This window comes from Pongo abelii, chromosome 18, assembly GCF_028885655.2.
Source record: "Pongo abelii isolate AG06213 chromosome 18, NHGRI_mPonAbe1-v2.0_pri, whole genome shotgun sequence".
Classification (NCBI taxonomy): domain Eukaryota; kingdom Metazoa; phylum Chordata; class Mammalia; order Primates; family Hominidae; genus Pongo; species Pongo abelii.
The window spans coordinates 85,975,416-86,002,439 of record NC_072003.2 but is presented as its reverse complement, the minus strand read 5'-3'; the positions used below and the strand labels follow the sequence as shown (position 1 = coordinate 86,002,439).

The 27,024-nt window shown below is 51.3% G+C and overlaps 2 protein-coding genes across 4 annotated transcripts; both read right to left on the bottom strand.

Moving 5' to 3' along the window:
• Nucleotides 1-398: 398 nt before the first annotated feature.
• Nucleotides 399-14,096, bottom strand: FOXL1 (forkhead box L1). 3 transcript variants are annotated; one of them, XM_024234068.2, is made up of 2 exons: nucleotides 13,691-14,096; nucleotides 399-5,341 (listed from the first exon to the last, which is right to left on the bottom strand). In XM_024234068.2, exon 2 carries the CDS (start codon nucleotides 5,123-5,125, stop codon nucleotides 4,100-4,102), a length of 1,026 nt encoding a protein of 341 aa, XP_024089836.1. In that variant the 5' UTR covers nucleotides 5,126-5,341; nucleotides 13,691-14,096; the 3' UTR covers nucleotides 399-4,099. The 3 variants fall into 3 exon arrangements, with proteins under 3 accessions (XP_024089836.1, XP_063573470.1, XP_024089834.1); XM_063717400.1 differs by lacking the exon at nucleotides 13,691-14,096 and adding an exon at nucleotides 7,443-7,475; XM_024234066.3 differs by lacking the exon at nucleotides 13,691-14,096 and adding an exon at nucleotides 7,383-7,472.
• On the bottom strand, nucleotides 14,097-16,990 carry FOXC2 (forkhead box C2). Its single transcript, XM_024234065.2, has one exon. The coding sequence runs from the start codon at nucleotides 16,480-16,482 to the stop codon at nucleotides 14,977-14,979; it is 1,506 nt and encodes a 501-aa protein (XP_024089833.1). The 5' UTR covers nucleotides 16,483-16,990; the 3' UTR covers nucleotides 14,097-14,976.
• Between the last annotated feature and the right edge of the window lie 10,034 nt (nucleotides 16,991-27,024).

Sequence of the window (27,024 nt, the reverse complement as noted above, 5' to 3'; positions counted from 1 at the left end):
TCCCATTGCCTCCCTCCACCCCCACTGCTAGTGTAAAAACACCTGAGTTGACTGTGACCCCCCCAGATTTCATTTGCACCCCATGGTGGAGAGCCTGAGCTTGACTCTACATCTGGCCTATAAGCCACACATTTGATTTGCCTAGTGCAATTGGCATTTGGATGCCATCTGAAGGAACAGAACTTCCCTCACCCCAGTTCAGCCCAAGCCCCACCACTGCCCGCTCCAGTGATCAGGCCCCACTCCAGGTCACTGTAAACACCTGTGGCCCCTGCCTGAGCCCTGAAGAACTCAGCACTGGGGCCTCTGGATAAGGACCAGCAGAGGAGAGGGCTTGTCACGTGGCTATTCAGGCATATTTAAAAAACTGCTTTAAATGTGAGTCAAAAGAATCTTACTTTTCCACAAACTCACGCTTTTTATTTTTAATGGACAAACTTTGCTTTTTATCATTTATGTTTTTCATTCTATGAAACAACCTTTATTTCATGGAAGCGAGACTCCAGCCACCATGAATCCAGGAAGTACACAAAATCATGGCTCTCCCCCTATTTTCTCACTCCCGGGCACAGCTGGTTACTGGAAACGTCACCTACTTTTGTGATGTTAACATTAACCCGCCAGGGTCTGGGCAGGCTGGCTCTGGCTTTCAGCTGTAACAATAATTATATGTGGCTAATTCTTTAACATACATGCGGGCATACACTCACCACTTTGAGTGAAATGCTGAAGACCACCATTCAAATGGGCACAATTAAATCTGAAAATGGCTAAACAGGTCCTGTTCAGGTTCTCAAAACTCTTATGGTTCATTGGAGGCCCAGGAGGCCGTTCGTTTCTAAAAGAGCCAGCAACTAGATGAGGCCAGGCAGAGCAAGAGTCTTTTGTAAAGTTCTCTGTCCTTGTGAACAGAGGGAAAAGTTCTCAAAGCGGGTGTCTTCCACCATGTTTAAATAAAATCTGTTAGTTTCACAATAATAACATAGAACAATAAAGTTATCCCTGGTTCACACTACATAGAGAAACAAAACTATTAAGCTCTATAGAAATTATTATCTATTTTTAAAAACTATATAGAAAAACAAAATCTTTCAAATAGTATCAATACTTGGGTTAAAGTGAAAGGACTCAGTACTTGATCTGAGTCTCAAGAATATTCAAAAAAGATACATTTATGAGCATTCATGTACACAGAACAAATACACACACACACCCCTACACATTCATGTATATATATGTATATACACATATATAAACGTATACATATGTATACACACTTAGTTATCATACATGTGCCTGCCATATCCTCATTATGATCAGTGCACTCATACGTGTGTGGGTATGTGTTTGTGTGTGTGTGTGTAATCAGGGCTTGAACCAAAGATCATTTACAGAAGGCAGATCTGTTCCCTTTGTTTAGATGAGAGCAGAGCGGTATTCCTTCAGATTGCCTAAGAGTACAATGATAAGCTTGCTTCTGGCTCACCCTAATTATAGCTGAGATTTTGTTTTAATTAAGAGCTATTGATCTTATTGAGCCATAATTTTGAGCCAACGATTAAATCTGGATCAATAGAACAGCTATTCGGATTGGTAAGACCCAAAGCTCCTCTTTTTGGGTCGGGAGGAAGGAATACACATGAAATTATATAGATTTCATAAAAATGACCTCATTATCCATTTGTCTTAGCTTTTCTAACCCAGATGAAAGTGGGGATTAAATAGAATTTCTCTTTATGCATGTATAAACACACAAAGTGGATACATCTGCATTTTTTCTGTGTCATAAAAGTAACATTTGTACAATACTTTATGGAACAGTAACTTTAAAATATGATCCTTTTAAAATTGCAGTATCAAATTATTTGCTTCTTCAAAACATAGCCATCACAAATTAACAAAACCTCCCAAGATAACATATCAAACACAAAAAAGAAAAAGGAAAGATTAAAACCCAATTCAATATGGCAGAATTAACTCATCGTGCTTTCTGATATGGAGGCAGCTTCCTGGGCCCGGCATCCTCTCCACTCCTTCCCCTCCATCTGTGTGTTTACCCCTCGGAAGCCAGAGCCTCCTGAGATGCTAACATGACTCCCAAATATAATCCCAGTCTCCTCTTTCTTATTACACTGTTTGTTTATTTCCCTCCAGTAATCCACTGAACTAGTCACTGAGAGGTTAATGAAAAAACAACTTTATTCACAGAGGCTGAGAGTTTGGGATAGCAAAATATCCAGTGACAGCCCTTTCGCTACATTTTCAGTGAATCACAGTGAGCCTGGATCTCAGCAATGGCTCCTCTTGGAAGTTCTTCCAATCAAGGCTGGCCTGAAGTTTCCCAGAGTCTTCCCACTGGCCTGGGTAGAACCCAGTCGTGGAAGCCTGGTTCAGCATGGATATGAGAATGAATTTTCCAAAAGTCACCTCTATGCCTGTGAATTATCCAATTACTCTGCCCGCCTGAAATGTCCTTTCCAACACATTGACCAACAGGCCCTCTGGATTCAAAGTTTGTCATCATTTTTAGACAAGTCCTGGAAACTATTTTAAAAGCGATCTTAAAGACCTCCCTCCCAGCTTATTTCCAATAGTGTGTGACTACTTGTGTCTTTATCACATGACATAAAATAAAAGTGACTTCGAGGTTCAGAAAATTGCATTTCAGGGCCTCGAAGATTACCCAGCTAGAGATGGCATAGATGTCGGTTGCATTTCCCCGAAGTTCCAAGCTGAACTTGGTTGTGAACATCTCAATGTTCTTAATTAGATTTTTGTTGCAGACCTTTGCGCCCCTCCCCAGACTGTCAGTCACCTCTTTAAGGTATTGATTTAGCATCAGCCTCCAGGCCTGCCTGGCAGGGCTGGGAGGGAAGAGCGGGCGGCTGCAGGGGGTGCGGGGGCCAGGAGTGTCTGGGAGATTCCTGCCATCAAGCCTCAGGTCCTCTGGGGCCCAGAGGGGCCCCTTCCAGCGGACACCAGCACGTCCCCTTATTCTTCCCCCGCATTCATCCCTCTCTCTCTCTGCAGCTGCTTTTGGTTGTTTCACCCATAAATGTAGTCCTTCGTTATCTGTTTCTGAAAAATATAGCGACCACCAAGCCTGGATCTTGAAAAAACATGGAAATCAATACTCTGACATTGTCCAAGGCATATCCCCTCCCCCTCACACCCTTCCTCGTGGTATCCCTTGAAATATTTTGATCCCTTAAAAACAAAAGCAAAAGGATAGGACGTCTGCTGTTGTGGGTTACATAGCTGCACGTGTGTTGGCTAATGAGCTATCATAATGCAAGAAGATGTTATATAGAGTGCACTTTCTTTATAAAAATTGTTAATACAGGCGTTTTCAAAGGTCGATGCTTACAGTCAAGTATTTATGCAAAGAATAAAACATGTTCCTTTTACTACCCAGAAAGAAATTAAGAGAAAAATTCTCTGTTTAAAATAAAAGTGTTATTGCTCTGGGTGGTTTGTCAGCTTCTATACCTGAACATCGGTCATAAATCCTCATCGGGCCCTACATCTCCCAGAAAACCTGAAAACCCGGGGTCACCCCCGGCACCTCCACAACTTCAAGTCAGGAACAAACCCAGCTGTGACCACCCACCACCCAGATGGGCTCAAAACCAAGGCCTGAGCCACACGGCAACAGCGAAGCAGGAGACGGTCATACGGGGGTCCCCGGTCGAAAGGACCACACTGCACCTGTAAGGCCTGCCTTGGGTGGTCTGCGGGCCCTTGCATCCTCGGGAGGCGCAGGACCTGCGGTGGGCGGCTGAAGACCACACTCCATTAGACAGGCCAAAAGTCAAGGAATCTGCCGCGGTAGAGGTCCCTGCAGGGCCCACGTGCGGTGCCCATGACCCCGCGGGGATCTTTTAAGTCTCCGTAGCTGCTCCCGGTTGCTGGGAAAAGTTTGCTTCGCAGAAGGCAGGCGAGCGCGCCCACCTGCGCGCAATGGTTGGTAACACTTCCCTGAACCCACAGGCCGACCCAGGCAAAGATCATTTTAAAATCCTCCGCCGGTGGGAGCTGTGGCCTTTCGCTCAGCGGAGGCTCAGGCTGGGCCGGGAGAAGAACCGTGCCATTGTTTGCTTTACTGGAAGTGGAGTACCGTGTCGGGAAGCTGCAGGGGGAAATAGGAGAGGAAGGGGATCCCGAGCTGGTAAAAGCCGCCCTGGACATGCGGGTCGAGCATCAGGGAAGCGTTGAAAGGCGGACGGAGGTTGGAGGAGGCGGCCAGGAGCGAGGCACCCAGACGGCCGCCGGGCCCAGGCTTGGCACCCCCTAGGAGCTCGTCCCCTGAAGGCGGCTTCTGGCCCTGCCTTCCCGCCAGGATGCTGTCTATGCTGAAGCTCTTGGACTTGTCGGAGCTCTTCGGAGAGCTGCGGGAGGCGGGGCGCAGGGGGGACCCCGGGCCGTCCCCCGTGCGCGCTGGCTGGCCGACCGCCACGGCCGCTGCGCCCTGGGCAGCGTCACCGGCGTCCTCGTTCGGGGACGTGGTCCCCGGCCAGTGGAGGGGCGCCGGCGGAGAGGGGCCGTCCAGGAGGGGCGAGGGGCCCGCGGGCGCTGCCTCCAGGCGGGAGATTGCGGGGCCCGAGCCCCCTGCCCCGCTCCCCGCCTCCGTGCTGCGCTCGTGCGTCTCGGCGCGGGGCCTCTTGGCCTCCGGGGCTCCGGGGCCCGGCTTGGGCTTCCTCTTCCGGCGCCGGTAGTTGCCATTCTCAAACATGTCCAGGCAGCGGGGGTCCAGCGTCCAGTAGCTGCCCTTGCCCGGCCGCCCTTTCTCGCGGGGCACCTTGACGAAGCAGTCGTTGAGCGAGAGGTTGTGGCGGATGCTGTTCTGCCACCCCTGCCGGTTGTCGTGGTAGAAGGGGAAGCGGTCCATGATGAACTGGTAGATGCCGTTGAGCGTGACCCTCTGCTCGGGCGCGTCCTGGATCGCCATGGCGATGAGCGCGATGTAGCTGTAGGGAGGCTTCTGCGGGGTCTCGGCCCGGCCCGAGGCAGCCAGAGCAGCCGCGGGGGCGAAGGCCAGAGGCAGCCCGGGTCTCTCGGGACCGTACAGATACAGCATGGGCGAGGCGGCCAGGGCAGGCAGCCGGGGATCGAAGAGGTGGCTCATGGCAAGCTAGAGCCTGCGCTGCGCTCCCCGCAACGCAGGAGACCCAGGCGGCCTACGCACTGCGCCCCGCGCCGCAAGGGCCCTCCCGGGGAGCCAGCCGTGCCTCTGCCTCTGGCTCTGCCGCTCTCCCCGGCCGCTCCGTGCTCTGTCCCTTCTTCATGGCTTTAAAAATGTTAAATAATTGTTGTAAGTTTGCTGTTATATGTTGACTTAGCCCTGGAAAATAAATTGTCTATGATAAACAGTCCTTGTGTTCTCAGCCCACCCACATTAATTAAAATTTCATTGCTGAAAAACTCCAAGCTTTTCCCTCCACGTGTCTTTTTGATACCAGCCAATCGGTTTTGGGGCTATTCCTTCATTTGTTTATAGAATTAGTCTGTTGATAAGTCCGCCCACCCAAGTTGAATCAAGCTGTGTTTATTTGGAAAAATTTCCGGGCACCCAATATATAAACGCACTGATCTGATGTTTGAAATATCACGTCCACCCCTTGACGCTGTAAGCACACACAGTCAGTGAGGCAGGATGTAGACTGCGGTGGCTCAGAGCAGGGTCTGCTGAGCCAGGAATGAGATGTGGAGATGGGGGTGGGTGTGCAGGGATGAGTTTTACGCTGGCCTGGGGGAGCCCCATAACCCCAGGTCCTCCCACAAAAGGCCTTTTCTTCTCCCAGGCTTAACCGGAGATGTCGAGATGCCACAGTCTAGTAAAACACTTTCTGAGGTCCTAGGAACCTTTTAGATTGGGGCAGGGAGAGTGTCTAAGAAGCCTGAGTGTCTGCTGAGAAGGGGATGCAGCCCTCCCTGGAAAAACAGGTGGCAGACCCAGTAGGAGGTGGCACTCTCTAGGGACCTGCTCTCCCACACCCTCCCTTCCAGGGCTCTCCGGAAATCGGAAGGAAAGTGGACTCTGGAAGCCCAGTCTCTCTGGAAGGGAAGGCCTAAGGCACTGGGGGTCTGGGGAAGAGCACATGGTCCACAGCTCCATTGAGGAAGGTTTCAAAATAAACCCATTTCGAGAACTGGGGGCAAAAGTAAGGTCCTCCTGATGGGGCCAAGGTTGCAAGAGAGGAACACCATAAAAGGAGGCCGTGGCAGCTGGCGCGGGAGGCCTGGTATTTGTGAATGTGGGTCTCCAGCTTTATATTCTGGGCTTTCCTGTTTATAACAAGGAGGGGGTTATAACAACTTTACAAGTGCATGCAGCTGGCCCGTGATTACATTAGGCATTTGGGAAGCCTGCTTGCTCTCCCTGTGTCCACCCACCCTGGGGTGTAGGCAGCCCTCCACCCCCATCTCATTTTACATTTTCCCACATCACTGTTTGAATAAAAAATCCTGAATCATGCTGATTTCGAAGGGGGCCTCTCTTCCCCACTCCACCGGTTAGGGTAAGGGTAGACGGCACCTAGTGTGACTACTTCCTGTTTATGATCACCCCCTGAATATTAAAACACACACACACTGTCACACACACACACACACATTCGGATAACTGGCGTCTTATTGAGCAAATCGTGTGAGCATGTCAAAGAGACGAGGGAAGGGGGAGGATGGCAGGTGGGTGTAGAAATGGCCCACTGCCAGTGGGCCGGGAAGGAGGGAGAGGCACCGAGGGCACCTACAGGGGTAGAGGGAGTGTCTGCCGCTGCCACACCCGGCTGGGGATGTGAGTGCCCAGGTAGCCTGTGAACACGGAAATGTGGCGGGCATCCTTTTTCAAAATGAGAAAATCAGAAATAACCCGTGTGTTTGGGGTTCCCGGGTACCCAGCCCATGGAATAAGTAGACCGCAGGGGAGCGGGTAAATTTAAAATACCAAAAAGGAAGTCGCAGGAAGGGTGGAAAAACCGATCTGGGTACCGGCACTGCCTGCGGGAGCAACAGGCCAGTCCCTGGGACACCTCGGGCCTCCCTCCGCGGCCCTGCTCCTCTAACGTGGGTCCAGCGAGCAGCCCGGCCGCGCCCGCCTAGGTCCTGGGGGTGAACCTCTGGCCAGGAGGGGCGGGGCTTTGTCCTTTCGTTACCACTCGCTCTCACCCGCGCACCCCTTTCAACCTTGGGGTGAAGAAACCTCAATGCCAGCGCCTTTGCAACCCGCAGGCCCCACAGTCTCTGGGGTCACCCAACCTCTCCGGGGCCGCGCGCCCCAGCAAGCTCAAGTTTGGATCCAGTTCCTTCTCCAGCCTCGGCGCTCGCTCCAACACACCCAGACCGAGAGATAAACCGGTGTCACTATGCAACCCTTTCCCCACCTTCCTATCCCACAGCCCCTCCTGGAGCTCCCCACGCGACACCCGAAGTCCAGCACGCACATCCCTGCCTCTACCGAAACTCCCGCCGTCCCGGCGCGTCTTCTAAACTCTAAGGCAAATCCGAGCTTGAATTTGTACAGTGATAAATACTGCCCGATTTGGTAATGGGTGGGACGTGGGCGGAGACTCGGGCGGCTGGTGGGCGGGGCACCGATAGTAAACCAAAAAAAAAAAAAAAAAAAAAGAGAGAGAGAGAGACAGAGAGATTAGGAAAGAGAGAGAGAGAAAAAAAAAAAATGCCCACGCTCTAGTCGCGGTTTGGAGACGCACACCCAGCCCCGCGCGTTTGCAGAAGTGTGCAAAGTCTCTGGGAGGTTTCAGCTGTAGAACTCCGGCTTTGCGCCCCAGCCCGGCTCCAGAGCGGGTTTGAATTCCGGGCTCCCGGGTGATTGATGAGTTTGTAACCTGAGCCTAGGAGGGGCCTCTGTTAGAAGGAACCCCGCGCTGGGGCAATTTCCATATTTCCGGGGAGTGCAGGCTCAAGCCCTGGGAGTCCGAGAGCGGATGCGCCCTCGTGCGGAGGCTCTGTTGGCTGAGGCCGGAGCGAAGGGCCTGCCGGGGGCAGCGGAGCCTGGGAGACGGCCGGGCGGGCCTCTAGAACGAGTGTCCTAGAGAGCCAGATGGGGACACTGAATGTTCCCTGCAGATTCATAAGCCTCGGATCCCAGAAAAGCGCGTCATCTGAGAAGTCACTTGGTGAAGGCTCACCTCCCAGCCTGCAAGAAAAGCCTGAGATCTCTGGCCTGCCCGGATGCTCCAGAAGGACTGGAGTTTCCAACTCTGAGGCTTGAGCAGAAACGGGGTTCAGCGTGGGATGAGGGTAGACAGCCTCGTTCCCAGTCCTGGGACAAAGCGCATGTGCACTCCTCAGGGAGGCAGATCAGAGCCCAGGCATTGGTGATGAAAACGGCCTCAGATAAAAAGGCTGAGGGGTGACAAGAGCTCCTCCCACTGCACCCCAAGCCATCCAGTCAACCTTCCTCACTGGAAAGTACAAAGCAGAAACCTGAGTTAACAGTAATCTGTGTCGCTTTCCAAATATCTGCATCACTTTTCCAAACGTAAAGACAGTTAACACATATACAATGTGTGTATGTGTTATATACGTATGTAAGATTCAACCGCATGTGTAGCATGTTTGAGAAGAGCTGCGGTGGAAAGATGAAGGGCTTAGCCCTTCACCTTACTGACAACCTAAAAACATTGGAGACAAAGATGATAATAATATGAATAACTAAAATGTATTGAGCCATTTCATCCTCACAGCAGCCCTAATAGAAACCTTTGTCGCTCCCATTTTGCAAACAAGGAAACCGAACGAAGCCCTGTAAGTTAATCTGCCTCAGGTGTCCCATGAGAAAGTGCTCCAAAGACAGAAAATCATCTTATAATAGCACCAGGTGTGGACACTCAGGGCTCCATGGAAGTTCTCTTGCCAACCCTTACTGAATCTGTGAAAGGCAGGCATGGCAGATTCACCCATCTGACAGATGATGAAACTGAGGCTCGACACAGAACACCCCAAGACCCTGAAAGTAGGAAATGGCAGCACAGGGACCACAGCCCACGTGAGTGTCCTCCAAAAGTGGGTGCTCTGAGGTCTGACATGCTCAGGTATCTGGAAGGGCTCAGAGGCAGAGATTGTCTGGAGTAGACAGTGGGAGAGGGGCCCTCCAGAGAGGAGAGGGTGTGCAGCACCTCTGGAGCTGGGAGATTCAGAACATTATAAGAAAATTCCAGAGTCCTTGCTTATGTCCCACCAAAACCCAGAAGACCTCTTCCTCCTTCCCTCCCAGCCCACTTTGAAAAGAGTGGAAGATTTCCAGAGCTGGAGGAGCAGGGCCCAGGGCCTCCCTTCTCTTGGGAGGCAGTGAGCGGGACATGAAGGTAATCGTGGTCCCACTGAATCAGCGAATGCAGAAGGAGACCCAAAAGTAGGGCGGGATTTCCCAAATGATGCACTTATTTATAGCACACCTTGTTCCCAGAAATGATGGAAAGGCTCTAAACAGAGGCAGTTGGTGCACATGCTCTCACTGGGTTTTTGAAAAGCCCAACCCTCTGCTTTCCCTGTAGAGCAGGAAGGTTGAAAAAGAAAGGAAAAGCCTGGCAGAATTAAAGGTGAGTGGCATCTTCCCAGACACAGTGGCTTTCCCCGCCGGGGCTGCACAGCACGGTATGATAAATGCAGGTCACTCAGACCAAAGATTCCTTTCTCTTCCTCTTTTTCTCTTCTATGTTCCAGGTACACCTTAATGGCTGGTCATGAGAGTTTACTATGAACAGGACACTATGGAAGCACCTTGCCAACCTGTGTGACATTCATGAATCCCGGAGATAACCCTCTCAATGCTATGACTGTTTTCAGCCGAGAGACTGTCGCAGAGTGCTTAAGGTGATCTGTCTGATGTCACCTGAATCTTTGTAAGGGCCTGAGTTGGTGCACATGGATTCAGCCTTAGAGAGAGGGACTCCACTAGGAAGGCCACCTGTGAAAATAACACAAGACAGATGGAGACCCAGGGCCAGAGGGCCGCTGAGACAGGCGAGGCCCAGTGTCTCCACGACCTCGCAGCCTGGGCGGGCATAGACTGAGGTTCCAGCGCATGAAGCTGCACCTCAGGACACAAAGCGGGTGGAAGCCTCCCAGCTCCATCCCCTAAATGGGTCAGGGATGCCAGCAGCTTTACCAACCATCCCCCCTTCCCTCCTCACACACCCACCGCCCAGTATGAAGTCCCCACAAGGCTGACACTCAAACCTAGCCCTCTGCTTTTGCTCTACAGCAGGAAGGTTGAAAAGGGAAGAGAAAGCCTGGCACAAATTATAGGTGGGTGGTGTCTTCCCAGACCCAGTGGCTGCCCCTGAAGAGCAGCTGCCAGCCTTCCAATCTCCCCTGAAACCGCCCGCCCCCTTCCTTACATGCGTATGTCAAAAAGCAAACATTTCAAACGTCTTGGCGAGCGGAGGCCATGCAAGAGGCAGGCAGGGAACGCGCTGCTCGAAGTTTGGGAAAGCATTTCAAATATGTGGTGCAAGAAAGCGCTCACTGGGAGGCAAGGGGCGGGCTCTCTGGGTAGCTCTGACCCGGCCTGTCCCACTCACCTGGAACAAAGGCACTGGACTCCAGACCCCCAACCAGCCTCAGCCTACTGGCACCTAAGGCATAAAACCTCAGGTCTCTACTTACCAACCTTCATCCCACTGAGAGAGTCAGACAGGGACCCAGGGAAACACACGTTCCCAAGGTGCCAACCACAGGCTCGGAGACCCCAGCACCTTCTGAAGACAAGTGGCTCTGCCCACCCTTCAATGGGTGTCTTATCTTGGTGTCTCTATCTCCACCCAGCTCATGTTTTCAGTTAACAATAAGTTCCCATCAACCAACATTGCCCAACACCCCCACCCCCTTTTTTGGATGGGGGTGGGGAGGAGGAGTGAGGAGACCTTCACAAGCACACAGGGTTCATTTTCACCGGTGAGCTGGGAGCTCTGTTCACAAGCCTCTCCCTGCGCCAGCAGCAACCCCCACGCAGTCACTGGGTAAAGGGAAGGGGACGGATCCCCGAAAGATTTATGAGCCAAGCGCAGAAGTTCCCAGGACCCTGTGTTTTCTTCTGCGTCTGGCTTCTGATCTTCATGTCTTGGTGGCAGGAGGGTCAGCAGCATAAGTGAGGCCCCATGGCAGCAGCCCTGGCTATGCCCAGAAGGGGAGTGCAGCGCAGCCCTGGCCACCTGGTCATTTTACAGATAAAGAGACCAAGGCCAGGGAGGGGAAGTGGTTTGTTCACACAGAAAGATGTGGTCTTCTCATTCCCAGCCCAGTGCTCCAGCAATTCCCGGACAAAAGTCACAGCAAGATTTGCATCTTCAGGGATAGGTCACCTATTTCAGAGCAGTGATGGCCTTTTGACCACAGACCCAAGCCCAGCCTTCGAGAGGCCTGGGCACGGCCAGCAGGACGCAGGCAGTCCCTCTTCCTGAAAGCTGTGAACACGGGGTGGAGCCTCAGAGGTTACACAAGATGGCCCATTCGAGGAGGCTACTCTGGCTGCAGCCTCTCTGGGGCTGAGAATGTATGGGATGCTCAGAGGCCATGGGGGTCTCTCCGGGTGGCCCATATCTGTCATAACTGGGCTGTGCTTAGAGTCAGAGGCCACCCAGCCAAAACCCGCCAGGGACGCAGCGTTAATTCAATGGGAAGGTCTCTGCCATGGTGTTTGGGCGCTTTCATTTGATTCGCGACATCTCTGTGATTGGCCCTGCAATATCTTCTTACTGGGTCAGGAAGGCACAGAGTTATCAGACAGACTTCGTGCAAACTGCATATGCGTGGTCTGCAGAGCTGCCCCAGCCCAGAGTCCCTGCAGCCTGTGGCAGACACTCTGACCCTTCCATCCTCAACCTCCTTTCCCCTTTCCTTGAAAGGCCCAGAACCTCCTGAGGACCAGAAGGCAATAGGAAAAGGATGAGTGGATCAAGAATAGCCAATGCCCTGGGCACATACTTTTTGTACACTGGGCAGCAGATGGGCAGGGTGGCTGCCAAGACACAAAACTGTTGGCGAGAACGTTGGCTATTCACAGCACGTGCTGTGGAATCTTCCCACTCCGCTGGGAGAGCAACAGATGCCCCAGAGGCCGTTAAGCCCCCAGGCCTGAGGTCCACACAGGCACTGCAGGACGCTGGTTGTTGCAACCCCAGAACACCGGGGCTGGGCAGAGCTCTGAGCCAGCTCACAGCACAAGGGGCCACCGGCCTTCTAGCACTTACCGCACCTATCCCTGTCCCCACCGAGACGAGGAAGCCTTGAGTGACAGGGTCCTCAGATGAGTCCCAAAATCCCCAGGCCGCTACACACTAAGGGCCTGGTTCTCCACTCTGCTGCCGCCGAAGACCTGAATAAAGTTTCAGATACAATCCCCCAGTTGCCCACGTTCCCCAAGGAATGGAAAAACCCCCTCCCGATAACCTCCACAAGAGCCACTCACTTGGGCTTCCGGCCCCCACACAGCAGGACTTCTTTAAAAAGGCTTCCTAAAGGTGCAAAAAGCCCAGTGTAGTTTCAACAGCAGGGCTGGGGGCTCTCAGCCACACCGTCGCTCTCCTTTATTTTCTGTGAGTCTCTCAGGCCTCGCCACTAACAGGACACCAACGGTTTCAAAGCTTACGATGAGGGCAAGCTTTCAGAAAGCTTTCTTTCAAACATCTAGGGAAGGGGAAAAGCCAGCTCGCTTGGGGTCTGGAATACTCTCCTCTTCTCCTGGGGCAAATAGCATGAAGCGAGAAGTAAAATGAAACCGTCACGGCAGACGCAGGCAAGGAACTTGGGCCACCTTCTTCTGCAGCTTGGAGAGGGTCTCTCCCCACCCCTACCTCCTTAACTTCCTCCTCCTGTTCACTCAACCGAAGCCCGCCTGGCCTGGGGCCTGCTGAAAGTCTAGCACCCGGACGCCCGGGCACCCGCACATTATGAAAAGCAATGAAACAGCCTCCAAATCTTAACTGTGTGCCACCTCTGGGGCCACAGATTGAAAGAGTCTGTGTTGCACATATGGGGAAAATTATTATGCTTTAAGCTTCCCCTAATTCTATTTCAACATAGCGTAGAGGTAAAGTGCCATGTTTAAAACAACAACAAGAACAACACCCGGGTTACGTTCAGCGCCACGGCATCAAGCAAAATCACCTTTAGCAAAATCATCAGGTCTTGAAACGTTAAGCTCACAAAGAACTTCAGCATTGGCAAGGTACAGCTCACCTGCTGGGGTGGGAATTGATGAAGCTTTGGTCCCCAAATTCACACATAGAAGCCAGCAGGGGAGTGGCGGACTTCAGCCATTGAAATAGATAATAAAGCCATTTCATCAGCTACATTTCACAAAAACTATGTTGCTATTAAAAATGTAAAAGACGAGATATTAACATTGAAAAGAAAAAATAATCTGTATTATTTAACATATTGAAAAACTTGAATTTAGAACTCTAAAAGCATCATAAATTATTTTTGAAAGGTAATGAGGTTTTAAAATTTTTCACTGCGATGAGGGTGTAGATTTAGACATGACATTGAGAAGTAATGAAGTCTGAAATTCCCCTCTGATCTGGCTGCTAAGGGGGATGGATATTAAATGCTAGAAAATCTGTCCCCTTCAGACCTTCATTGGCCCAGTTCAAATTCTCTGGAAAACCATTAAAGCAGGCAAAGAAGCTCAAATTTTATAAAATCGGGGGAAAGCAGGACTCACCCTGGGTTGCAGTTAGCAAACGGGAAATGTTTATTCTTCCCTTCCTTCACCTCCTAAATTGGGGATGGCTGGACACTGAGATGAAGTGGCACTGTTTGTTTTGACAATTAGCATGTTTTTCTGCATTTAACAAAATGCATCACAGCAAGCTCATGGTCCGGTCCTTCAGGCAGCCCCCTCCAACTGGGTGGTTTCTTGAAAAGAAAAAATCCTAGAGTGGGATTTTAAAATTAATCAAAAGGCTTTTTCTGTCACTAAACAAGACAGCAGGTGTGTGCTCCTATTCTCTGGTCATTTTTATGTGTCTACGCATATACCCACCTGTGTAACAAAAATAATCAAAGCAGGTGGGTTTGCAAACACACCTCGTTTTTAAAAAATGCAACAACACAAACACTGTCCAAACTTTGGGCAGAAAAAACAACATGGGTTTATTTTAAGGTAAGTACAACAATTAAGACCACATAAGACAAACATAGATGAAGTTAGATTTTTAAAGTTTTTTTTTCTTTTAGGAATACTCAGGGTGGAACCTACTATACAAAACCATCACACTTTGTAAATAAAAAGTATCAGATACTTGACTTCTTTATCCACCAACAAAAAAATAAATTATTTTCTTGTTTTGTAAAAGACCTACAATGGGAAAAAGAATTATATCTCATAATTGTACAGGAAACAAAACCCACATCGGTTTCTTGAATTCAATTTGGCAGTTAGAAATGGTTGGGCAAGATGAAAAAATTATCCAGTGAACTCAACTTTAAATATTATATTAATGGCTCTGAACAACAACAACAACAACAAAATAGCCGGATTACAAATCCACACATTTGTACAGCACGGTTGGAGAAATTTAAAATTACACACAGCACATATATTATCTATAGAGACCCCCATACACCTATGGGGACCCCTACAGAAAGTCACTAGGGGCTCGCTATGGGATTTGGTCCATAACTTAACTTTTGAAAGCTCAGGTCGAGCACAGCACAGCCGTCCTGGTAGGGGAGGGGGATTTTAAGACCAATACTCATTTTGTTGGGCTGCGTCCCTTTGGAGGGGTTTCCTGGGATCCCAGAAACGGGGCGGCGAATTAAAGTTACCTGCGCTCTTCACAGACGGCTGGGGGCTAGCGTGCCCGCTCTCTGCTCCCGGGTCTGAGAAAAGGTTGGTGGACATGTTTTGTTTCTTTTTTGCGTCTCTGCAGCCCCTTAACTGTCTGGTTGGGTCGGGGCTGGGAAGCGAAGCCAGAGCGGGCCAGGGAGGGGAGGTCCCGGAACAGGTCAGTATTTCGTGCAGTCGTAGGAGTAGGGGGCTGCGTGGCGATAGAGAGACGGCGTGGATCTGTAGGGCAGCTGACAGCTGGCATTGCCACTCACCTGGGACTCCCCGAGGGTCGAGTTCTCAATCCCCAGCCGGTGGGAGTTGAACATCTCTCGCACGTTGGGGAAAGTTTGCTGCTGGGCCGCGAACGTGTGGCCGGGGAGGTGGTTCAGGTCCCCGCTGTGGTTGAGATACCAGGAGGCCGCCTGGGCCGCGGCGGCCCCGGGCTGCGGCGTCGGCTGGGGCTGGGGAGCCGGCGGGGGCGGCGGCGCCTGCGGGTGGTGGTGGCCGTGGTGCTGGTGGTGGTGGCCCGTGGCGGCGAGCGCGCCCTCCTGGCCGGCGGCGAGGTTGAGAGCGCTCAGGGGCGACGTGGGGCCGCTCGGGTGGTCCGAGAGGGCCTCGTCCAGGGCGGGCGGGACGCACATGTGCGCCGGCCGCTCGGCCCCGGTGTACAGGCTCATGGCTCGCATGCTGCACTGGTAGCCCCCGGCGGCCCCGGCCTCCAGGCCCTGAGCGCACGGCTGGCCGTAGGCGGCGGGCGGCGCGGCGGCGTAGGGCAGCGCCAGCGGCGGCACCACCAGGCCCGCGCGTCCGGCCCCCGGGCTCAGCTCTCCGCCCGGCGGCGACGTTCGCAGGGTCATGATGTTCTCCACGCTGAAGCCAGGCAGCCCGTTGGGCGCCGCGGCGTGATGCTCGGGCAGCGAGCCGTCGGGGGAGCCGGCGGGCGTGGAGGCCGCGCTGCGCGGGCTGCCCTGCAGCGCGCTCTCGGGGCTCAGCGTCTCCACCTTGGTGATGACCGGCAGCGCCGGGGACGCCGCCTCGCTCTTGATCACCACCTTCTTCTCGGCCTCCTTGGGGGCGTCCGCTAGGTGGGGGGCGGCCGGGGCGCCCTTGGACGCCGCCGGGGGCGGCTCCTTGAGGTGGGCCCGCTCCTCCTTCTCCTTGGACACGTCCTTCTTTTTGAAGCGCCGCCGGCGCCGCAGGAAGCTGCCGTTCTCGAACATGTTGTAGGAGTCCGGGTCCAGGGTCCAGTAACTGCCCTTGCCGGGCTTCTTGTCGTCGCGGGGCACCTTGACGAAGCACTCGTTGAGCGAGAGGTTGTGGCGGATGCTGTTCTGCCAGCCCTGCTTGTTCTCCCGGTAGAAGGGGAAGCGGTCCATGATGAACTGGTAGATGCCGTTCAGGGTGATCTTCTTCTCGGGCGCGTTCTGGATGGCCATGGTGATGAGCGCGATGTAGCTGTAGGGCGGCTTCACCAGGTCCTTAGGCGCCGCGGGCTGGTGGTGGTGGTAGGGCGCGTAGGAGCGGCCCATCCCCGCGCTGTACTGCTCCGGGTGGCCGGAATAGACGCCCATGGGGCTGGCCATGCCGCCGTAGCTGCCTGCAGCCCGGTAGTAATTCTGCTCGCTCAGGTAGGGCACCACTCCCAGGGCGTTGGGGTCGGACACGGAGTAGCGCGCCTGCATGCTGCTTCCGAGACGGCTCGCCGGCGCCCGCGCGCACGGACTGCGGCCGGGGAAGCGAGGGGGGCCTCGAGAGCGAGAGAGCGCGAGAGAGACAGAGCGGGAGAGGAGGGGAGCGGGAGGGGCGGCCCCGGGCTCCTGGCAGCCTCCGGGGCGAGGGGGCGCGGGCGGCGGCGCTCGGGCCGAGCAGGGGCGCGCGCTTTCAGCGGACCGGGCGGATAGGCATCCTGGAGGGCTCGCCCCGGGCGAGCGCAGCGCCGGCCCCGTTCCCAGCTGGCCTCCAGGACCCGGCGGCGGCAGCGCGGGCAGGCGGGCGGCCGCGGACCCAGCGGAGACGCCGCGGCCTGGGGACCCAGGTAGACTCTCGGCCCGCTCGAGGAGGGGCGCAGGAGGCTCTCCAAGCCCCCAGCGAATCGGCAGCCCCGAGGGTCAGCGCGCCGGGGTCCGAGCGGCTGCCCCGCTGAGCCCAGAAAAAGAGGCCAAGTCCCTTTTAGGGATTGGGAAAAGTTTCAAAAGTCTTCTTGCTGAAAGCGAGTTTTTACTTTCCTCGGGCCACGCCCCCTCCCGGAACTTTGAGCCAATCACCCGGCAGCTGAGAGGAGTCGGCGCCAATCGGGGCGAGGAGCGCAGGAATCCGTCGGCTCTAAGACCCGGCCGCCCCGGCCTCCGCGGCGACTCCGTCTTCACATGAAAAGACTTTTTAAAAAGTTATATCTTATTAACATTTATTTTATGATCACATTTTAGTGAATGGGCCCACATGCCCAGAACAAAAAAATAGCCACTTTCCTCTGTTAAAAAAAAATCAGTTTGAAATATAAAATAGAATGGATTAATGGAGTAAAGTATCTCCCCCAAAGACCTTGTAAGTAGCAATGATCCTGGGACATTTTTCTTATTAATGAGTGATGAAGCGAATAATTAGATTTCCTAATTATGGGGGCCCAGGTGTAATGGATTCAAAGCAAACGCGCTGGATTGGAATGGCAGGGCCTCTCCTGGATGTTATACTTATTTAATCAAATAATTAATCATCAACAGGGAGTTTCCAGGCTCGGGGTCGTCAAGGATAACCTATCGAGGTTTTAGAGGCAAACCCTAGAAACTGAGTTTCCCTCGCCCCCCGTCGAGGAGCCAGGCAGCAGAGTGGATAGAGGGGAAGGTAGCAACGTGCTGACAATTTAATCCTCCGAATTCGCCGTGAATTCGGCAAATCATCCCCGTCACTGCAAGCAGTTTTGCGGGGTTTGGGGAAAAGGGTGAAGTGACTCTGCTATTTCCCCCTTTCGTCTCCCGCGTGGACACTCGCAGCCCACCAACTTCAGCTTCGAAACTCCTCTCCCTTTTCCCAGGTAGAAATTCCCTCTAATAAGCTGACCCCGCGCTCCCAGAAGACCGGGACAATGCAGCGACCCACCGGGGCCAGGCAGAGCCGAGTTCCTGGGCCCTGCGAGGAGAAACCCGAGCCTGTTTTCCGCGGGGGCTTCGCTCGAAGGCGCGCGCGATGAGCGCCGCGCACCGCGGGCGCCAAGCGTGGACGCTTCCCCTGGCCCAGGCCGGCGCCGGCCGCTAACACCGACCCCAGGGCGCTGTCCCTGCCTCCTGCTCCTGACAACGTCCCCCTGGGAGTCTCCAAGTTGATTTTCTATATTTTAGCCTTTTTTTGTTTTGTTAGGTGGGTAGTGTGAGTTGGGGAGCGCGCTCCGTGGGGAGACTGGGTGAGCGGTTGATTGCAAACGGTTCAAGAGCCCTTGGGGATGATATTATTCGGGAGGCGGACCTGGAGCGACTTGGATCTCCTTCAAGGATTTCTCCTTTCCTCTAGGAATCTCGGACAGTTTGTTTATTTGTGGACTGATTATTTATTCCTTCCACACCTCAATAATCAGATCCCCTTTTCCCACTTTCCCTGAAGGAGTGAGACACCCCTTTAAAAAGGCTAAACACGGGCAGAATTTTGGAAGTTGCTGGTCTGGTTGGGCAGGGAAGAGGGCTTCAGGGAGAACATTTGTATTTCAGGTTTCCTTGCACCCTTCCTGGCTGTTCATCGGCTGCGTATTCGATTCTCAGCAAAAGGATGTTGAGAGAACCCACCAGGCCTCTTCGCTTCGGGGAGGCGACTAGAAGGCAATCGGGGCGTGCCACTCATTTCCAATAAAAGAACAGAAGACGAAAATGTAGATGCATTATCTTTGTCTCCTGATCAATTCAAAGCCAAAGGGAAGCTACAAATCAGGTTCCTTTACCTTGAATATTCCACTTCTGAAACATTATTTTTATGAGTATTCTGGGCTCTTTTTCTAACCTGATCCTTTTTTCTTCTTTCTTTGAAACAAAGTAAAATAAAGCTGCCCAGTTCTCAGCTCACAGGCAAATGATTTGAGCTTTCTGCCCCAACCCTAAACTCCCAACATGACTTTATTATTTTTAATAATTCTAGTATTTCCGCATCTAGCTTAAAAAAAAAAAAAGGACTGTAGCAAAAAGTGCCCTTCTCCTGCAGCGCATGACAGGCACACTGAGTTCGTGTCACGATTTTATTGGAAATGCAAACTATTGATCAAGAAACACTCCTCAGCCTGTAGGCTTCCTGGAGGAATATTATTTACTCTGCTTTTTACTCTGCTTTTATGAGGGGCGTATGTGCGTGAGAGAGAGAGAGAGGAGAGAGAAACAGCTTTATCACAGCAAAACCTAAAATAGCTAAGGACTATGAAAAATTAAATTCCAAAATGGCAGTTGCTGCCTGCGTTTGTATTCACAAGGGTGTCCAGGTTTAAACCAATGTCATCTGGGGAAACAAACAAACAAACAAACAAACACCTAAATCGAGTCGCCCAATATATTAACCACCCTCCCCCGCCCCAAAGAAAGGAAAAGAGGAGGGGAAAGAAATTCGTCTAATCAAGACAGAAAAGGTGAGAGAGACACTTCCCTTCACCCCTGGAATTAGGTTTCTTGTTTGCTCACTGGGACTCCGGGAAAGATGTTTGTTCAGGTTATTAAAACAACGCCTTCCACACACCTGGACTTTGCAAAAACCGTATTTCCGAGCTTTTCTTTAACCTGCCAGGGCATTTTGGATTGGGGGCTGCTACTTTCTGGCTGATTTTCCCCCTTGTTGACCTTGTAAGTCAGTGAGCAGAAAGCGGAATCGGGTCCCAGAGGGCCTCGCGTGTTCCTGGAATAATAAGCGGCGATAAAGCCTGAAGGTATTTAATTCGCTTTCCACCCCCACCGCGCTGCGCTCCTCCCGGCCCGTGGCCGCGGCACCTGGAGCGGCGAGGCGGACTCCGTGGGTGTTGGCGTCATCTTGAGGCCAACCGGGGAACTACTACGAGAAAAGGAAAAAGAAAAAGACCGCCCGGCCCGCCCTGCTTATCATGAAGGTGCTGACACCTTGTGGATACCCCTGGGCATTGCACGGCAGGAATGGAGCCTTCAAAAATCTGTAAAAGCAGAGAAAGGAGATAGACTGCGCCGCGTCGATTAAAAACATTTCCCATAGCTTTGCAACGTATCAAGAACATGATCTGTTGGGAAACAAAGATGTCTTTGAAACTGCTCGGGGAGCAAGAAATTTTCTCTAGAGAAACTTGCTGAGGTTTTCAGCAAATAAAATCTGTGCCTCTTAGGTGGCTAGAAGTCTGCATTTTCTTCCCCCAGAGATGTTGAACAAATTGCCTCGTCCATGTTTTCCCGCTGCAGCTGTCCTTCTGCCCGAGGTGTGGCGTGAGCTTCAGGGAATTCATCAGAAAGCTGTTTGTGCTGGGCGTGTGTTTAGAGGGTTGGCTTGAACAAGAGGAAGACTTTGAAACTGGGCAGCAGCCACTTCTGCTTTTGAGGCACAACAGAGAACTCAAAGAGGTGACAAGTGAAAGGAGTTTTGTTTCTTGTCTCACTATTTCCCATTCATTCATTTCAATATCCTTCAAACATTTCTTTTCTGGGGTCACGACGTGCCTTGGTTTTGGGGAAAGGGATCGGGTGGCAGAGGAGTCCCAGGCTTCCAGAAGCTGCTTGGGAACCGAGGAGCCCTTGGGTTACACAAAGTCGGCGCCACCTCCTAAAAATCCGTTGTAATCCGCCTTCTAGAGATTATCTTTTGTGGGGGGGGTTAAAAAATGTGTCTTTTCTAAAACTCAGTTCAAGCTCATTTTACTGTGCGTGAGTTTTCCCGTGAGTTAAAGCCATGCTACGCCATCGACAAATGGCAGGGCCAGAAAGGACTACAGAAGCGGGTGGGTAGTGAGGGCTGCTCTTGGTCAAAAGGATTAAAGAAACTCAACAACTAAACGCAATCCTCAATCCTAGGTGGAAGAAATTTTTTTTTCTTTCTTTCTTTTTTTTTTTTTCCTGTTGTTGTTGTTGTTGTTGAGACGGAGTCTTGCTCTGTCGCCCAGGCTGGAGTGCAGTGGTGCGATCTCGGCTCACTGCAAGCTCCGCCTCCCGGGTTCACACCATTCTCCTGCCTCAGCCTCCCGAGTAGCTGGGACTACAGGCACCCGCCACCACGCCCGGCTAATTTTTTATATTTTTAGTAGAGACGGGGTTTCACCGTGTTAGCCAGGATGGTCCGGATCTCCTGACCTCGTGATCCGCCCGCCTTGGCCTCCCAAAGTGCTGGGATATTTTAAACAGCAATCAAGGACAGGTTTGAGGAGACTTGGGAAAATTTGCATCTGGGGTGTGTATGAGATAATAATCTTGTATCAAGGGTAAGATTCTTGCGTGCGATAATTATATATCGTCAAGTAAGAGCATGTCCTCGCTTTTAGAAGGTACGTGTCAAAATATTTGGGGCTGATATTCATCATCTCTGCAACCTTTAAAAAATTCGCCCTGCCGGGCGTGGTGGCTGATGCTTGTAATCCCAGCACTTTGGGAGGCTGAGGTGGGAGGATTGCTTGAGTTCAGGGTTTCGAGACCAGCCTGGGCAACATGGTGAGACCCTGTCTCTATAAAAAATACAAAAAATACAAAAAAAAAAAAAAAATAGCCGGGCGTGGTGGTGAGCACCTGTACTGCCCGCTCTGTGGGAGGCAGAGGCAGAGAATTTTACTTGGGCCTGGGAGGTCGAGGCTCCAGTAAGCCATGACTGCACCACTACATTCCTGCCTGGGTGATAGAGCAAGACCTTGTCTCAAAAAGAAGAAGAAGAAGGAGAAGATTCAAAAGATTCAACCAAGGTGGGGTCAGAGGGGAGAAGGAGGGCGGAAGGTCGTGCAAAGGTGGTAAGATGAGAACAGTTGTTGAACCCGTGGTGCCTGGGTATTGATTGTATTGTTCTTGCAATTCTGTAAATTTGAAATTTTTCAAAATAAAAAATGGGAGTAAAATACCTTTCTTACTCTGAAAATTTGAAAAGAAATGTGACAGTAAAGGAAGGTATTTCCATGGAAGGAATTTGCAACATGTTTAGCAAGGGCCTAACTTAGTCCAGCATCTGCTCTCCTCCTTTTCTGGAAGTTTCTGGAAAACTACCATCAATAGCTATGGAGTTCATCACAATAATTCACTGTTAAAAAAAAAAAGCACATTCTCTGAGGAGCTTATCCATTTTATAATTCAGGCATTGCCACAACTAACCAAAGATGCCAGACATTCCGTATTATAGATGTTGTTGGGTTTTTTTTTTTTTTTAGACAGAGCCTCACTGTGTCACCCAGGCTGGAGTGTAATGGCCCATGGCTCATGGCTCACAGTAGCCTGGAACTCTTAGCCTCAAGCAATCATAATATTAAAGATACATATATGTTTCTTTTTAAAGAAAGTTAGTCTCGGTGACCACCCTGAGCCAACCCCAGCTTAGCAGAGGGCTCTGTTCATCAAAGTCACTCAGGAGCCTGAGTTTTCAGACCACCTCTCATCATATCGGTTCCTGTCATCTTGGCAGGGGCGAGAGGTGATCCAGCCCTGGGAATTAAGTCTTCCAGCCTGGAAGTGACATGTATCACCTCTATTCACAGTTCATAGGCCAGAGGTGGTCATACGTCCCCAACACGCCCAGGGGACAGGAAGATCAGTCTTCCCTGGGACCAGGAATCTGCTCGGCAGCTCATATTCTGTCTTTCTAGGTGGGTAATGACTGTCCTCTGTTCTCTGCAGCCCCAGTGCACTGCCCAGTACCTCAGCACAAGATGTGTGTGCAAGTAGCGCTTGAGTGAGTGTACGACTGTTTCCAAGATTTCTCTCCTTAGTAGATAAGGGGAAAAGTGATGTGTACATACTGTGTGCCATGCACTGTGCTAAGCGTTTTGGCCATGACCTCTCACTGACTCCTCTTTTAGGGTAGGTACTATTAATACTACGATTTTGCAGGCAAGGAAACTGAGATCTTAAATCACTAAACTAAGTGTTGCCGCTGCCAAGTGATGAAATTGGGATCTCTTAACCCACTCCTTTGCTGCCACTTTGAGATTAAGAATTAGGGACTTGGGGCCAGGTATGGTGGCTCACGCCTGTAATCCCAGCACTTTGGGAGGACGAGGCGGGTGGATCACCTGAGGTCGGGAGTTCAAGACCAGACTGACCAACATGAAGAAACCCCCTCTCTACTAAAAATACAAAATTAGCTGGGCGTGGACATGGTGGTGCATGCCTGTAGTCCCCGCTACTCGGGAGGCTGAAGCAGGAGAATTGCTTGAACCCGGGAGGCAGAGGTTGCAGTGAGCTGAGATCGCGCCATTGCACTCCAGCCTGGGCAACAGGAGCAGAACTCCATCCCAAAAAAAAAAAAAAAAGAATTAGAGACTTGGAAATTAGAGGAGATTTTAAAAGTTAAAAGAAAAATGTCTATAGTGGTGTATCACACACAACTTAATTTGTATGAGATTTGAGTTTTTTATATCACTAACTTGAACCCCTGTGATTAACCCTGTGGGGTACATGGACTCACTGTAATGGCCTGTGGAAAGCAGGCTGCCCCTGGGAAGGTCAGACAGGACTTCAGTGTTTGGACAAGGACAGGTTGAGAAAGAGGTGAGAGGGACGATTTAATTTTCATCAAATGCGCAGCCTGTAGGATGGGTGTTCTGAGCCCCAGGGAATAAGCCAGGCTCAAAAGCCACAGTCTGGGGCCAGCTTCAGCCAGTGCTTCCAGTAACCACTGAGACTAGGGCCGGGGCCCACAGTGGCATAACTGAGTGGGACCCCAGTGGGTCTCACTGAATAAGGCCAAGAGTGCAGAGTGCTCTCCCAGGGGAGTCCGAACACCACTGTCACTGGGTGTTGTCCAACTTTAGGAGCCCGTGAAAGCCAAGAACACTCCCTGGCCCTGGCCCCCACCTCTGCCTGTGTGCATCCCGACATGGGGCTTGCATGGCCAGCCCAGCCTGGACTCACCGCAGGGCCTTTGTGCCTGCTGTGCCCTGGGCCTGGTCCCTTATCTCAGTTCTTTGCCCCCTTGCCACCTCCTCCGAGGCCTCCCCCAGCCACCTGCTCACCTTGCCCCCCCACACTGCCCCCCTTCTCCTTGCTCATGTTCTCAGTGGCACAGACCCCCCTGCCTGGTGTGGTCTCATTCGGTCTTCTATCTGTTGTTTGCCTTACCACCCCCATACAGGGAAGACAGGCAGGGGCCTGGTCCACCCTGTGCATAACTCTGCTTGACACAGACTCCACGAGACTCCATGTTCTTTTTTTTTTTTTTTTTTTTTGAGACGGAGTTTCGCTCTTGTTGCCCAGGCCGGAGTGCAATGGTGCAATCTCGGCTCACCGCAACCTCTGCCTCCTGGGTTCAAGCGATTCTCCTGCCTCAGCCTCCCGAGTAGCTGGGAGTATAGGCATGCGCCACCACACCCGCCTAATTTTGTATTTTTAGTAGAGATGGGGTCTCTCCATGTTGGTCAGGCTGGTCTCAAACTCCCGACATCAGGTGATCCTCCTGCCTCAGCCTCCCAAAGTGCTGGGATTACAGGCATGAGCCACCGCGACCGGCCACAGACTCCATGTTCTTAACTATACATTGAACAAATGGGACTTCGGAGATACGCAGCCTGCCCCACTTCACTGCCTCCCCAACCATAACTCACAGGCCTTGCCTCCCATTTGTGGTTCAACCCCAGAATTTGTTTCAAACATTTACTAGCACTTATTTTAGGCAGACACTGCATAAGAAATGGGGACTCATCGTCAAGTGCTCCCTGGCTCCCAAGCTGTGGCAGACGCATGCGTGATGACAGGCTGAAACTTTATTTTAGGCCAATGCTCATAGAGAGCTCTCCCTGCATTCTAGGTGCTGTTCTCTGGGCTGCATGGATCCGGCACTTCACCGTCACCAGCGTGGAGAGGCGGATGCCAACGGTGCTCCTATCTCCACTCCGCAAATGAAAAGCAAGGCACAGACACGTTCAGTGACTCCCCCAGCCTCACGCAGCTAGAGAGCTGCAGACCTGGGATTTGAACCAGCCAGGCAGCAGGCTCAAACCTCCACCGTGGTGCCGTCCCTGCCACAAGACGGTGCAAGGAGGGAGGGGCCAGGCTGAGCAAGCCCAGAAGAATCAGAAAGGGAGGAGGCCGTGTGAGTTTCTTGGAGAAGTTGGCAACAGACTGGGGGCCCTTTCGGCTTGCCAGCTTGAGCAAATGAAAATAACAATGCCCACAGACTGCATGGAACATGCTTATACTAAAAATGAAAAAAAAAATCGCTTTATCTGAAGTTCAAGTTTAACTGGGAAACCTGTATTTAATCTGGCAACCCCTAATTTGAGGGGAAAAAATTCTTCAAATACCTTTTCAGTTATTAGCTTATTAAACAAGCTTACATTTTGTTAAGTTGGTTGGTGCAAAAGTAATTGCGGTTTTTGCCATTACTTTGAATGTAGATTGAAAGTACAATTAAAGCTACTGGATGTAGTTTCGGAGAACTATGATGTTTAAAGTTCACCGTAAAAGGGAACACAGCTTGGAGATTCACAGCCACGCTCTTTATGCCTTGGGAGACTCACCATTTCTACGCTATTCCTTCCATCCAGGTTCTAAAAGATGCCTGTGACAAGCTTTGCGATCCTCCGTGAACCTGCACAGGAATAGTTATAGCAGGTTTATGTGTATTTGCTAAAACATAGGGGCAACTGAGGGGTCCTGCAGTGGGTGAATGGATAAACCATGGGACACCAAAACAATGGAATATTACTCAGCACTAAAAAGAGAGGACCGTCCGGCCATGGAAAGACACAGAGGAACGTTAAATGCATATTACTAAGCGCCAGAAGCCTGTTCGAAAAGGCTACATAGTGTATGATTCCAATTATATGGCTTTCTGGAAAAGAAAAAGCTATGGAGAAAGAAGAAAGACCAGTAACTGCCAGGGGTTAGCAGGGAGGGAGGGAGGGAGGAAAGAGGCAGAGCACACAGGATCTGTAGGGCAGTAAAAATATTCTGCGTGATACTCCAGGGATGGGCACATGCCATTATGCATTTGTCAAAATCCCAAAACATACAGAAAGCCTGAGCTCTAATGTAAACCATGGCTGTTGGATGATAACAATGTATCAGTGTAAGTTCATCGATTGTAACAAATGTACCATTCCACTGCAGGATGTTGATAGTGGGGGAGGCTGTGTATAAATGCAGCCGCAGGGGTTGTATATGGGAACTCTCTGTATTTTCTGCTCAATTTTCCTGTGAAGTAAAACTTTTCTTTTTCTTTACTTTCAAACGGAGTCTCGCTCTGTGGCTCAGGCTGGAGTGCAGTGGCATAATCTTGGCTCACTGCAACCTCTGCCTCTTGGGTTCAAGTGATTCTCCTGCCTCAGCCTCCTGAGTAGCTGGGATTACAGGTGCGAGCCACCACCCCCAGCTAATTTTTTGTATTTTTAGTAGAGATGGGATTTCACCATGTTGTCCAGTCTGGTCACAAACTCCTGACCTCAAGTGATCTGCCCACCTCGGCCTCCCAAAGTGCTGGGATTACAGGTGTGAGCCGCCACTCTTGGCCAAACCAAAACTTTTCTAAATGATAAAGTCTACCAAAAAAAAAAAAAAAAAAAAAAAAAATCCTGAAGAGCCCAAATGCAAATTTACATATATGATTGAGTTTTAAGTATTTGAGTCAAGGTTCAATAGCATCTTCTTTTTAAAAAATTTTAAGTTCCAGGATACATGTGCAGGATGTGCAGGTTTGTTACATAGGTAAATGTGTGCCATGGTGGTTTGCTGCTCCTGTCAACCCATCACCTAGGTATTAAGCCCCACATGCATTAGCTATTTATCCTGAAAGCATCTTCCTTTCATAAAAGAGCCAGTTGATTTTTTCTAATGGGTCTCTTATTACTACTATTTATTATTTTTATTTATTATTATGTTTTTCAGAGAGGAGTTCTCGCTGTGTCGCCCAAGTGGAGGACAGTGGTGCCATCATAGTTCCCTGCAGCCTCAAACTCCTGGGCTCAAGTGATCCTCTGCCTCACACCCTCAAGGAGCTGGGGGTAAATGCTCTTTGAGGCACTTCTAACTTGAAAACATGGAACTGAAGAGAATGCCCTTCCTAGCACCACCTGCTTTCTAAAATTGCCACTGGCAGATTGTCCCTGGTGTCTCATT

Excerpts from the sequence above, each read along its gene's own strand:
- FOXL1 (XM_024234068.2), bottom strand. The coding sequence starts at position 5,125 with ATGAGCCACCTCTTCGATCCCCGGCTGCCTGCCCTGGCCGCCTCGCCC.
- FOXC2 (XM_024234065.2), bottom strand. The coding sequence starts at position 16,482 with ATGCAGGCGCGCTACTCCGTGTCCGACCCCAACGCCCTGGGAGTGGTG.